The 13,549-nt window shown below is 51.1% G+C and overlaps 1 protein-coding gene across 3 annotated transcripts in view; it reads left to right on the top strand.

Annotated features, from left to right (window-relative positions):
* Nucleotides 1-11,867, top strand: part of LOC131397257 (SIGLEC family-like protein 1) — a 41,685-nt gene extending 29,818 nt beyond the window's left edge. For 2 of the 3 annotated variants that reach the window (XM_058530025.1, XM_058530024.1), the window contains 2 exons: nt 3,773-3,912; nt 10,721-11,867. In XM_058530025.1, coding sequence (XP_058386008.1) covers nt 3,773-3,912; nt 10,721-10,797 — 217 coding nt within the window. In that variant the 3' untranslated portion in view covers nt 10,798-11,867. Of the gene's footprint in view, nt 1-3,772; nt 3,913-4,820; nt 4,854-10,720 lie in introns of those variants that run through there. The other variant, XM_058530026.1, reaches the window with a different exon arrangement.
* Nucleotides 11,868-13,549: the final 1,682 nt, after the last annotated feature.

Raw genomic sequence — 13,549 nt, 5'->3', positions numbered from 1 at the left:
TTCCAGGGATATAGACAAGTGAACAAGTGCTAGATTAGAGGTCTCTACGAGGAAAATACTAAGGGAACCCTACCCCTTCAGCATATCCATCCTTGGGGGCAGGGGGCATCAATCCTGCCCAGAAATCCTTCCACCTACCTCTATTGACCCTTCTCCAACATAGTACTTTGTCAGTATTACAAATGATTTCCTTTTTTTCCCCAACTCTCTTATGTCCTCCTTTCTAACTCTCAGCAATAAGGTTTACCTACTTCACAGGAAAAAAGCAACTCCCCAACACCTACCAAGTTATTACCATTGGCACTGATGATTTACTCCTTGCCTTTTTCAGAGAAAGAAGCATCCCTCTTCCTGTCCAAGGTTGGCCCCACCTCCCTTGCTTGGGAATCCATCTCCTCCACATCCATTAATCATCCTTTCTGTCTCCTAAATTTTCAGTCATTCCTTCTTTACTGGCTCTTTTTCTGAAGGGTATAAACATGCCCAAATCTCTCCCACCTCAGCCCCACAAACTCCCTCTATGTACCATCCAGTATTTTTTGAGAGAATAGCTTACACTCACTTCCTGATTCTCATCACCCCTAAATTTTTCAACCCACTACAATATGCTCTCCAGCACCATACCACTGAAACAACACTGTCTAAAGCAACCAGTTATCCTTATTCTCAAAATCCAATGGCATATGTTCTGTGTTTTTCTTGTTAATCTTTTGGTGGCATTTATGATTCGGGTGGGTGGAGGGAGGCCCTCCTACCCAGTGGCTTCTTTTCACAGTAGAGGAGTATGGCAAGGCCATCTGCTGAAAGTGATGTGGGTGGCAGCAGGGGTGAGGGGTAGGGAACTAAGAACAGTGGGGATAGTCTTGGGAGTGGTTAGAGAATGAATGAGATCTGTACAAGGACCAGGAAAACAATTGGTGAGCAGCAATGAAGGTCCAGCAGTGACTGAAGATTATTAATTGTTAATGGCACCAAGCGTCATTGCTGTGTGATGTTTCCTCCCAGCAGTGGTCATTGGAAGAGAAAGAGTAGATGGTGGCATTGATCTAGGTTTGGGTCTTTGCAGGCAGGATGCCGTGGAAGGGTGATGAGGTGGGAGACAAGGGAGGCAAGGAGGCTGGAGGGACAGAGCACTTCAAGTAGGTAGTCATTTGTACCCAGTGGGGTAGGGAAGGAAGTGAGAGAGACCAAGAGGGTCTTCACAGATGCTGGAGAATGTGATGTCTTGGAACTGAAGCTTCCACCTGTGAGATCAAAGAAGAGTAGCATGAGATCAGAATGAGAGCATGAGAAGGCTGGGTATAACAGAAGAAGTAGCAGAGCATGTGGTAGTGTGATTTAAATTTTCATAGGTGGAAAAGTTTTGGGAGATAATGGACCCCTGGTAGTTAAGAGAGATGAGCTACATTAGTCAGGACTCTTCCAACTGTGAGTGACAAGAGCTGAACTCAACAAGTTCAAGGAAAAAGGGAACAGTTCTGGTTACCTACTGCTATGTCACTACTCCCCCAAATTTAGTGACTTGAATCAATAATAATTTCAGTATATCTCAGAATTTCATGGATCAGGAATTTGGGTAGGACTCAGCTGGATGATTCTTCTGCTTCCTGACACATTCATTGAAGTCACTTGGTGGTATTCAGCTAGCAGCTGGGCTGGGGTGCCTTCACTCACATGCCCAGGATTTTGATGGGAACAGATGGAGGTTGGACTCAGCTGAGCCCCTCCCCCTTTCTATGGAGTCTCATGGCCTCTCATCTCTTCCAAGGCAGAAGTTTCCAGTCCTCTTTAATGCCAGGCCTAGAATTGACAGAGAATCACTCTGCCATATTCTCTTACTCAGAGCAAGTCATAAGCTAGCCAAGATTCAAGGGGAGAGGAAGTAGACCCTACCTCTCCATGGAAAAAGTGCCAAAAATTTGCAGCCATCCTTAATCTGCCACAGGAACATATTGACCATCTGTTAAGTCTACGACTTAAACAACAATTGTTTATTTTCTCATGATTCTAGAGGCTGGATCAAGAAATCAGTGGGGTTGGTTTCTCCTGAGGCTTCTCTCCTTGGCTTTCAGATGGCCACTCTCTTCCTGCCTCTTCACCATTCGTCTGTGCACACACACCCCTAATTTCTTTGCTTTTTCTTTCAAAGACACTAGTCATATTGGATTAGGACCCCACCTAACAGCCTCAGTTTAACTTAATCACTTCTTGGGCCGCCCCGTGGCTTAGCGGTTAAGTGCACGTGCTCCGCTACTGGCGGCTCGGGTTTGGATCCTGGGCGCACACCAACGCACCGCTTCTCCGGCCATGCTGAGGCTGCGACCCACATACAGCAACTAGAAGGATGTGCAACTATGACATACGACTATCTACTGGGCTTTGGGGAAAAAAAAAGAAAGGAGGATTGGCAATAGATGTTAGCTCAGAGCTGATCTTCCTCAGCTAAAAGAGGAGGATTAGCATGGATGTTAGCTCAGGGCTGCTCTTCCTCACACACACACAAGAAATAATAACTTAATCACTTGTTTGAAGGCCCCATCTCCAAATACAATCACATGGATTAGGGCCCACCCAAATGACCTAATTCTACCTTAATTACCTCTTTAATGGCCGTATCTCCAACTGAGGTACTGGGTGTTAGAACTTCAACATGTGCAGGGGTGGGGAGACACAATTCAGCCCCTAACAGGGAGTATCTACACTTCAGACATGATTGGATCCAGGCACTCAGATGATGTCATCAAGATTCTGTCTGTCTCCCTCCCTTGGCTCTGCTTCCTTCTGTGTTGACTTGATCTTTGGGGGCTCTCTCCACCTAGTGGGAAAGATGGCCAGCAGCAGCCCCAAGTTCACATCCTCTTATCTCAGCATCTTTAGCTAAAAGAGAACTTGTCTTCCTCTTGGTGATATATCAATCCCAGAGAAGCCTCTGATTGTCCCTGCTTGAGCCACAGGCCCAACCTGGACCATAGCCAAGTCCAGGTGGGCAAAGTACTTTATGAGCCAGTCCTAAGACTGCTTACCCTGCCTTGTCCATTCCCATGCTTCCCCCTCACTCCTTCTGCCTCCTGACAGACCCACGTGCTTCACTGTGTGGCCCTGCGTGGTGTGGCACGCACCCTGTTCTTGAGAACTTTGAGTAACAAACTATCTTTCCAATGGCGATTGTCTCCTGATCTATTGGCTTCACCATATCTGAATACAAACAAAATCCTAGGTACATTTTAAAACAGCTTGGGAAGAGCCAGACTAGACAAAGCAGGGGACCAGCAAACAGGGCCATGCAGTCGTCAGGGCAAGAGAGAAAGGGACCGGTTATATAATCCTCATATGCCCACTCAGCAGAGCACTACACAGCTGTGAAAAAAGAAGAAAAGTGCAAAAAATATTTGTCCAGGAAAAAAATGTATACATATCAAGACATTACGGGGCTGGGAGAGAAGCAGAGGAAAGGCACAGTCCTGAAGGGCCATTGGGCCAGAGGGCTGGGACTCTGTCCTGGGGATGCTAGGGAGCCATGGGAGGGCTGTGAGCAGGGGAGGGGAAAGACCAGCTCTAGGGCTGCATGGGGGACAGACTAGAAAAGAGGCTGGGAAGAGCATCCAGGCCAAGAGAGTGGGGATTCGTATCCCCGTTTGCTGAGGGGAGAAGAGTGCTGGTCTCAGAACCAGCAAATGGAGGGAAATGTGGTCTTCTGACCCCTCAGCCCAGGGCTACTTCTGGGGACCGGGGGCACTGAGCACAGCATTAACCACCGGGCTCATTGCCTTAGAATGAAGGTGCATAAATGGTGGGAGAAGAGTCAAATTCCCAAGGCTGAAGAGGCCCTGATCCTCAAGAAACCAGAGCTACTGGAGAAGCCAGAAACACCCAAGGAGTCCGAAGCTGAAATTCCACGGGCCTCACTCGGAGGTAAGTCCCTGGGCCAGTCTGAGCCCAGGCCGTCCACCAGCCAGGCTGCTGCACAGCTGAGGCCAGTGCTCACCCACTGCCTGTTGGGAACACCAGGGAGCACTCAATAGAAACAGATTCCCAGGGCTCCCTGGACCTGCGGAGGGCCGGAGCCCAGAGGGTCTGTGCTGGTGGCAAGCTCTCCAGCTCATCACCATGTGTGGCCGCCGGCTCCAAGAACTGGGGCTGGGCCTTAACTGAGCATCTGTCTGGTTCTTCAAGCTGAGGTCCCCTTCCAGCAGCAGAGCTCCCTACGACGTGAACAGTGAAAACCCCAAGGGGTGCCATGCCCAGCCCCTGCCCCAACAGAGGAGGCAGACTGGGCCACAGGCAGCCACTGCCCTGCGAGGAGAAGACAATAAATACTAGAAAGGGGGCTTTATTAGTCTGCTTGGGCTGCCATAACAGAGTACCACAGACTGGGGCGCTTAAACAACAGAAACTTATTTGCTTACGATTCTGGAGACTAGAAGTCTGAGATCAAGGTGCCAGTAGCATTGGTTCCTACTGAGGCCTCTTTCCTTGGCTTGTAGATGGCCTTCTTCTCCCTGTGTCTTCGTGGTCTTCCCTCTATGTGTGTCTGTGTCCTAATCTCCTTTTCTTATGAGAACACCAGTCATATTGGATTAGGGCCCACCCTAATGACCTCATTTTACCTTAATCACCTCTTTAAAGGCCCTGTCTCCAAATATAGTCACATACTGAGGTACTAGGGGTTAGGGCTTCAACATATGAATTTGCAGGGGGACACAATTCAGCCCGTAACAGAGGCTTCAAGGAGCTAGTTGGATCCCTCCATTTGTGGGAGGCCCAGAAAGGGGAAGGGTTTGCCCAAGGCAAAGGCACAGCAGGATCTGGTTCTCCCTCAGTCTAGGGCTCTTGAGAAAGAAGACCGTGGCCACAGAAGCTCCGGATGGATTTTGACAAACACATGGCCTCACAGACGTGTAGATCCACTGGCCCAGTCAGACCTGCACAGATCTGCAGAGCAGGAGCGGCGACTCCATCTCAGACTCTTAAGACCGGAGGCTGCAGCTCAGCGCTCACTCATTCACTCAGCAAGCATCCCCTGAGGCCCCCATGTGCCCAGCGTCTTGTCAGCCGACTCTAGGACACACCTGCTCCCTGCCCGTGAGGAACAGGCAGTCTGGGCAGGCAGGCCAACACCTAGGGGCACCGATGAAAGGCGGAGCACGCTGCAGGGAGGCGGCGCTAGGAATTGGCTGTTGCTGTTGCAGAAGCCACACGGGCACTGTGAACCCACAGTGACCGTGACCCTCTTGCCGCCTCAGGGGCACCACTGATCAGATCCAGCATCCTATAGAAAGAAACTGAGACCTGGAGGAGGGAAACAGCTGAAACACTAAGGAAACCCCCAAGGTCTCTCTGCAGGGAGGCCCCACCCTCCACACCCCTGCATTGCAAACAGGGAAACTGAGGTTTGAAGTGCCTCAGGCCACACAGCAAGACTGCCCTGCTCAGGACCCCTGAGTCACAGGGCCTTTTGTCCCCGGAGCAACTGTTCCTGTCCCTCACGATTTTCTCCTGATCTTATAAGACTCCAGTGCAGGAGTTGCAAACTCAAAAGCCCACGGGGCCGAGCAGGTGACAAATGAGTGCAGTGGGCCTGGTGGGGGCCACGTCCCTCTGGAAAGCAGGTGCCCCACCCAGAGGGGGCACCTAGCAGCAGTGAACTCACTCCAACTCCTTCTCCTTCCCCCACCTCTGAGCAGAAATGGGATCTCTATTGCCAGACCTTCTGATTTTTTTTTTTCAGAAGAATCCGGAAGTCTAGATTTTAATGTGAAATTTCTGAATTCAAACATGTCAGTAATTGAGACCATGTTTTTAAAAAGCAGCATGAGTCTAAGAAAAGCCATATGTGGACCTCTCATTTGTGAATCTAATCAGAAGCATAGACATGGAGGGGACACCCTTTTTCTAAATCCATCTCCTGCCAAAAGGAGATGTCGGTATTCAGAACGCAAACCTTGCCAAGTGCAAACAGAATCTCTGGGCACTGGGAAGGGGTTTGGGTCTGGAAGGATGAGGAAGAGTTTCCGAGGTATGAGGATGTTCCTGGTATTCGTTCACTCATGTGGCCACAAAGATCCGCTGAAGCCTCCCATGGGCCAGGCCAGGTTGGGGACACAGAGATGAGTCAGATCCAGGCCCTGCCCACAAGGAACTCCAGGCTGTCACAGCCTGCATGGCCAAGGCTGTGGAGAAGGAGCATCTGGGAGGGGCGAGGGGCTAGCACTGGGGAAGGAGGGACTTGGTCCTTCCTGGGGAGCTGGAGCATTGCCACTGGAGCTGGGCAGACATGCTGGGAGGGGTGATGGCAGTGCAGGCCTAACTCAGGAAGCATCCAGGGGGTCCGGAGTACTCCAGCAAGGGCAGACAACAGGAAGAAATGAGTCAGACAAAGTGTCACAGGCTGGGCCTGGTGAAGCTCCCCTGCAAACAGGCCTCAACCGTCACCCAACCCACTCTCAGAGAACCGGTGCCTGGCTGGCTCCCCCTCCCCTTGAAGGACACATTTGGCAGTGACAACATCCTTGAGTTTGACTTCGAAGGTCCATTGGCTCATTGGTAGGGGATCATGGAGACAGGGAGACCTACTTCAGGAATAATGTGATGTCCCCATGGGTGGGCAGTGGGGTGGGAGTGGCAGAGAGCCTTCAGCAGCTCCACAAATAACGATGAGATTGGAAAGTGGATCATCTTCCAAAAAGTGGTTACAGGGCCAACTTCTTTCTCCAGAGTCAAGGGAGAGACACAAGAGGGCACTAAGAGGTCAGATAGACACAGTTCTAACCCCAGGCTGTGTGACATTGGGCCAGTCACTTAGCCTCTCTGAACCAGAGTATGTATCAGAAGCTTGAAGGGTAGTCATGAAGCTCATGGGGGAGACCCCATGCAGAAGGCTCACAGGAGCCCACAGCTCATCCCCTTCTGAGCAGACCTTCACTGATGTCTGTTGTGTTGGGGGTCCCCAAGACCACCCTCAGGTTGATGATTCACTAGAAGGACTAACTCAGCAAAGCTGTTATACTCAGTTACCGTTTATCACTGCAAAAAGATAGAGATTAAAATCAGCAATGGGAAGAGGCACACAGTTCAGGGTCCCAGAGAGACCAGAAGCGAGCTTCCAGTGTCTCCCAGTGGAGTCGCGTAGACAGCGTTTGAATCTCCCAGCAACAACGTGTGACAGCACATATACCGTGTTGTCAACCAGGGAAGCCACCTGAGCTCTGGTGTCCAAGGTTTTATTGGGGTTGGTGACATATGCCCTAGTCTCCAACCCACGCAGAGGTCAAGCTGATACCACATGACCCAAGGCGTCCCCCATAGATCACACTGTTAGCTTTGACTATCTGGCGTCCCAACAGTTCCCAGATAAACAAAGACACCTTATCAGTCAGGATACTCCAAGGGCTTGGAGGGCCCCTCCCAGGAGCTGGTCAAGGGCCAGACCCTTTTTGGAGGGGCAGGGTTTGGACAACACAGGCCCGCTGAGTTAACCCTTCACTGCACAGCTGTCTGATGCCAGCCCCGGGTCTGGGGGTGTGGGAGACGCAGGTGGGTCAGCCATGAGCTGGCCGGGGCAGCAGACCAGACGGCCCAAGACAGAGCAGGACGTGTGGTGGTGGAGGTAGCATGGGCACTGCAGAAGCCCAGGGAGACACCTCTCCCAGCCTGGCAGGTCAGGGCTCCACAGAGAGATGCCTGAGCTGAGTCCTGTAGGAAATGTGGGGGTTCCCAGGCAGATGGGGACAGGACTTCCAGGCAAAGAGACTCACACTCTCTCATTCATTCATTCATTCATTCAGCAAACCTGTCCCAGGGCTTTCTGGGGCCAGGCTGGAGGCTGAATGATGCTGGGGACCCAGCTATGCCCCTGCAGGTCTGTCACACACCATCCATTCCCCAGGCTGTCTTCGCCTCTCCTTACCGCTCTTCTTTGCTCTTTCTCTCCCTCTGTGGATCTCTCTTTTCTCCTTCCCTCTCTCTGCCTTTCTCCTTTCTCTCTCTGGTTTATCCCCTTGTCTTCACCTCCTTGTCCGTCTCTACTTCAGCTACCCCCTTCTCTCTCCCTCTCTCCGTTCCTCCCTTTCTGTCTCTCTCTTACTGTTTCTCATTCTTCCTTCATTTGCTCATCTAGCAAACATTTCCCCATGGCCCCCAGATACCACACTCTGTGCTGAGCACTTCAGGGACGCAGAGATGAGACAAGCCACTCCCTGTCCAGACCAGGACACAGATAAACCCAGAGGGGGTGGGGGCTGTGAGTGGGGGGCCACTGAGGCTCAAAGATGGGCGCTAAATGGCCTAAACCACTAAGACCCATTATCCATCAAAGGAGGATGCTTTTGTCCCCATCTAGGCCCAGGTCACTCCTGGCTCCTCGGAACGCCCCATATGCACCAAAGAGAGGGTCTGAGTCCCCAGAACAAACTCCTAGTCCTCTGATTATCCGGTCAACAGTCAGTCGTGTAGCTGAGTCGTGTAGCCCTGGGGAACCGGTCCGGTCATCACGCTCATTTTACAGGGGAGGAAACTGAGTCCCAGGGAGGTTAAGAAGCCTCCCTAAGGTCACACCCCAGCCTCATGAGACAGGAGCTAGTCCTGCAACCTTACCCACGAGGATGCTGACGTTCAGAAAGGGCAAGGTCCTTCCCAGGGGCAAGGCTGAATGCGGGTGCCCCTGCCATCTCCTGCCTGCTCCTGGGAGCGAGGCCCATCAGGATTGCCTCTCCCCATCTTGGAGACAGGGAGGCTGGAGCGCAGAGTGAGAAGGGGTCTGTCTGGGGCCACGCAGCTGTTGCAGGCTTTGCTGCCTCGAGGAGCTGGTCCAGGCCCCCCATCTCAGCCCCATGTCTGTCTCTCTCATCCAGTCCCATTCTCAGTTAATCTTTTGTGTGCCTGCACTCTGCTAGGTTTGGAGGATGGCCATAGATGGGGCTGCCACTGCCCCTGCCTCTCCAGGGTGAGATCCCCACCGGTCACTGCAGCAGGGCCGTTGGAGCATGAACCTTTGTGGTTGGCCACTGGGCATGGAACTGAGCTACCTGCAATGGGATCCCAGCTCCGCCCCTGAGTGTGGGTTACTTCCCCCAACCCCAGCTTCATCTGCAGAATGGGAGCATAACAGACCCTGGATCATCGTGAGGTGGAAATGCGTTCATGGCTATCCAGCACCCAACATGGTGTTAAGGGCACCGTAACAACAGCTCATGTCTATTGAGCTCTTTGTCTGTGCCAGGCCGTGTTCTAAGAACGTTACATAGATTCTCCCATTTGCATATGTCGAGGTTCAGCCTGAGAAACAGAACCAGTAGCCAATCCACATTAAGAGATTTATTGCAAGGAATTGGCTTATGTGACCAGGGGGCGCTGGCTGGACAGGTCTGACATCTGTAGTGCAGGCCTTCAGGACAGGCAGGCTGGAGACACTGGGGCAGCAGCTGAAGCTGTTGTCCACACACCGAATTTCTCCTTCTCCTGGGAAACCTCCATTCTGCTCTTAAGGCCCTTCAACTGATTGAATCAGGCCCACCTACATTACTGAGAATTCTCTCAACTGATTAGAGACGTCAGTCACATCTATCAAGTACCTTCACAGCAACACTAGCTCCGTATTTGATTGAATAACTGGGGACTCTGGCCTGACCAAGCTGACCCATAAAACTGACCACCCCACATTTGATCCCCACCTCAGCCCTGTAAGGTTGGCGCCATTATCATCCCAATCCTATAGAGAGGGACAATGAGACTCAGAAAGGTTAAGGAACCTGCCTGATTGGACACAGGTAGAGACACCTGAGCCAGTGCTCAGAGACCCCTCAACTCCCACCTCACTTGGTGACTGTCTTCAGCTGCTGTGATGAGCATGCAGCACAGTTCCGGAGACGTGACAGCGGCAAGAATAAGGAAAGTGCATTGCAAAGTGGGTAACTGTGCCTGACCTTGTCTCCGGGAGGGAAGCCAATGAAGAGGGTAGGGACTCATTTATTCTTTCAGAAATATGTTGAGTGCCAGCTATGTGCCCAGCACTGAGGACATCGCACTGAGTGGGACAGACGTGGTCCCTGCCCTTGGGGAGCTTAGAGTCCAGTGGGGGAGAAGGACAGCAAGGAAATGGACAAGAATAAATGAACGAATGCACGACGGGCAAGGGAGCAACGGAGAAGTCCCTGCTTGGCCATGGTGGCCAAGGAATGCCTCTCTGAGGAGGTGAGACATACGAGGTCTTGGGAGAAGAGGGTCCAGGCAGAGGGCAGAGGTGAGCCAAGGTCCGGGGGTGGAGTGCCTGTGTTTGCAAAGCTGAAAGAGCTAATGAAAGAATTCTCCGGAAGGATGCTGCGGTTCTCCCAGGACCCAACCGAGGGCTGTTTGAGAACCCACAGACACGAGTCGTGGGCCACTCCCAACACCTCCTATTCTTATCTTAACTCCCAACTTTTGTTTTTAGTGAATTACTCATTTTCGAAGAGGCTTTGCATGGGGGGACTTTGGGCTGTCCTGACTGCACGAGGGGGAGGACTACTGACATCTAGTGAGTCGAGTCCCAGGATGCTGCTCAACACCCTACGATGCACAGGACAGCCCCCACCACAAAGAGTCATCAAGCCCCAAATGTCAGTAGTGCCAAGATCGAGAAGCCTCATTCTAGAGGAATATGGTGGACATATAAGCACTTGTGTGTGCTTATACATTTCGTAAGTTACTATTCAGAATTATATACTTTGCTTCTTTTCACTTACAGAACACCGTAGAATCCGCATCATTGACCTCACTCTTTTCAACAGCTGCCTAGCAGTCCATCATATCAACGCACTATAATGTATCCAACTAGCCCCTCGTTGAACGTGTAGGTAGTTTGTCCTCTGAGCGCTACAGACAATGCTACATTGATGATCTTGCCCCTTTGCCTCTGGGCATGTATGGGAGTACTCCTGTTGGAGAAATTTCTGCATGTGAACTTTTAAGGTCAGAGGTCACATGCATAATTTTCACAGATAATGCTGACTTGCCCTCCATAGAAAGGGAATTGATTTCACTCCCATCAACAACTGGCGCTGCCAACCTGGTGTGTTGCTGGGTTCTTTGAACTTTGCCCATCCAATAGATGAAAAAATGGTATCTGTGGCCATCAAAACTTTTATCTCACTTGTTAGGTGTGAATTGAGCATCTTCCACACTCCTGAGCCTTCTAAGCATCATCTTTGGTGGGCTTTGGGCCTTGACTGTAAAACCCCTAGCACATGGTAAGCACTCAGTGAATAATAATAAAAGCCAACAATAGCACCAGGACAGCAGGGTCCTGGCCGGAGAGAGACGGCCCCATCCAGTGGGATTGCTAAACAGACTCTCTGATAAAGGTGCCATTTACAGAGGTGTGAGCAGGGTTAGGGCTCCCAGGAACCAGCAACAGAAGGAAAAGTTTCCTTCTAGATTCTTCTGCATCCTGGAGGAACCAGGGGGAGAAATGGTGTCACTGAGGCCTTACTGAGAACCAGAGCTGTGGCAGAGGGTCTGTGTGATGAGAAAAACCACTTTTGAGGAAAACCACTTGATTTTTCTGAGTTGCTGCTTAGGCCTTTTACAGCATGATAACCCTGCTCATACCCAGAGTCTAGACATTTAGATAAGGACCCGGGTTTAGGATTCCCACCAGAAGTTCCCACTTTGCCTTTTCTAGGGCACCTTTTAGGATAACCACTTAGCCACTTAGAGTTGAGCTCTCGAAAAGTTAGTGACTTCCACCCCAACCACCTGATAAGTAATAGCTGCTTGCTACCCTGCTCTCCATCTCCTGCTCACTCGTGACCCGGGACGGAGGACTGCCCTTCCCCAGGCTCACTGCATCCCCCGCCCACTTCTGGGATTTGTAAATCATAATAAATCTTGTAACTCTGCTTCCTTTGTGTGGGTGTATTAAACATGCACCTTCAATCAAAACGACCCCATGGGTTTCACCTCCCCAAAGGGGGGTCTCAGACACTGAGGGAACCACCTGCCGCCCCCTGTGGGTGGCTTGTGCCTCCTCATTCAGCAGGTCATAATCTGTGTATTCCCAATTCAATACACCAGTTCTGGCTTCTCAACACAGGCCACCTAAGAGGCACCAAGGCAAGGCAGTGGGCAGGGAGGAGAGCATCCCCCAGCCACCGTCCAGTGCTCAGCCTGTGCCTCCCTTTCATCAAATGCACTTCGAAGTCAAAGGGTAAGGGAGCCTGCTGATGTGGTCAGTAGAGGTCAGCCTCCTAGGCATGGAGCAGGATGGAGGGGGGATGCTGTGGGAGGCTGAATGATGGCCCCCAAAGATATCAGGTCCTAATCTGGAACCTGTGAATGTTATTTTACTAAGGAAAAATGATCTCTACAGAGGTGATTAACAATCTTGAGATGAGGGGATTATCCCGGATGATCTGAGTTGGTCCTAAATACAATCATTGTATCCTTCCATGAGGGAGGCAGAGGGAGATGTGACTGCAGGCAGAAGAGGAGGAGGCAATGTGAAACACAGCCAGAGCTTGCAGTGATGCAGCCACAAGCCAAGGAATGCTGGCAGCCACCAAAAGCTGACGGAGGCAGGGAACAGGTTCTCCCTCTGGCCCCCAAAATCCTCTGGAGGGAGCATGGCCCTGCTGACATCTTGATTTCAGCCCAGTGAAACTGATTTCGGAAATCTAGCCTCCAGAACTGTGAGAGAGTAACGTGCGGTTTCAAGCTGCCACATTTGTGGTAATTTGTTACAGCGGCCCTGGGAAGCTAAGACAGGTGGGGAAGGTGGCAAATGGAGAAAAAGCAGCACAGCAGGAGCCATCAGAGCTCTCACTCCGGGCCAGATGCTGGGCTCAGTGCTTTTCACATATTAGGGAACTCCATCCCACAGCAACTCTATAAAGCAGGGACTATTATGAACCCCAGTTTTTTGGATGAAGAAACTAAGGCAAAGAAAGGTAAAGTAACTTGCTCTGCCAAGTATTTTCTTTCTTAATTTGAACAGGGAAAGTTTAAAATAAGGAATTATTAACTATAACAGGTAATGATCTATAAAGGAGTAAAAGATAACTTAAAAGAATACCATAGGACTCAGGGAGGATGCCCGAGTAAGGAACAAACTTGGAAAGGGTCCTTTCCCCCCAAGCTGACTCAGCTCACGGTGGAAGAATTTTATGGTGGAGGCTCACTGGATTGCAGGGATGTGTGCTGGCTTGCAGGGACCAGAGCTGGTCCACAGATGCTAAGCAAGCCGAGAACACCCCTCCCAAGGGCAGGCAGGCTAAGGCTGGGAAGCCATCAAATGAGATGCCACTGAAACGTGATGAGAAGCTACCCACGTGGGCACCACTGAAACCTGATGGAGGTGAGCGCCACTGGACGTACCCCACATGTGTCACTGGTGACCGCGGGATAGGAGCAAGAAGCCCAAGGAAGAACCAGAACAAGGAAGAGAAGCCCCGTTTCTCCAGCAGTGTCCATCTGGCTCCCTCTACTGATAAAGCTTAAGATCCTGCTAATGGCAAAGGAGGAATGTTTAATGGTTCCAGCTCCATTTTTGTAGAGCAGGTAATGAAGGATGGCCTTG

The sequence above is a fragment of the Diceros bicornis genome, chromosome 34, assembly GCF_020826845.1.
Source record: "Diceros bicornis minor isolate mBicDic1 chromosome 34, mDicBic1.mat.cur, whole genome shotgun sequence".
Classification (NCBI taxonomy): Eukaryota; Metazoa; Chordata; class Mammalia; order Perissodactyla; family Rhinocerotidae; genus Diceros; species Diceros bicornis.
Note: the sequence above shows the minus strand (reverse complement) of the source record. Positions and strands in the feature narration are given on the sequence as shown.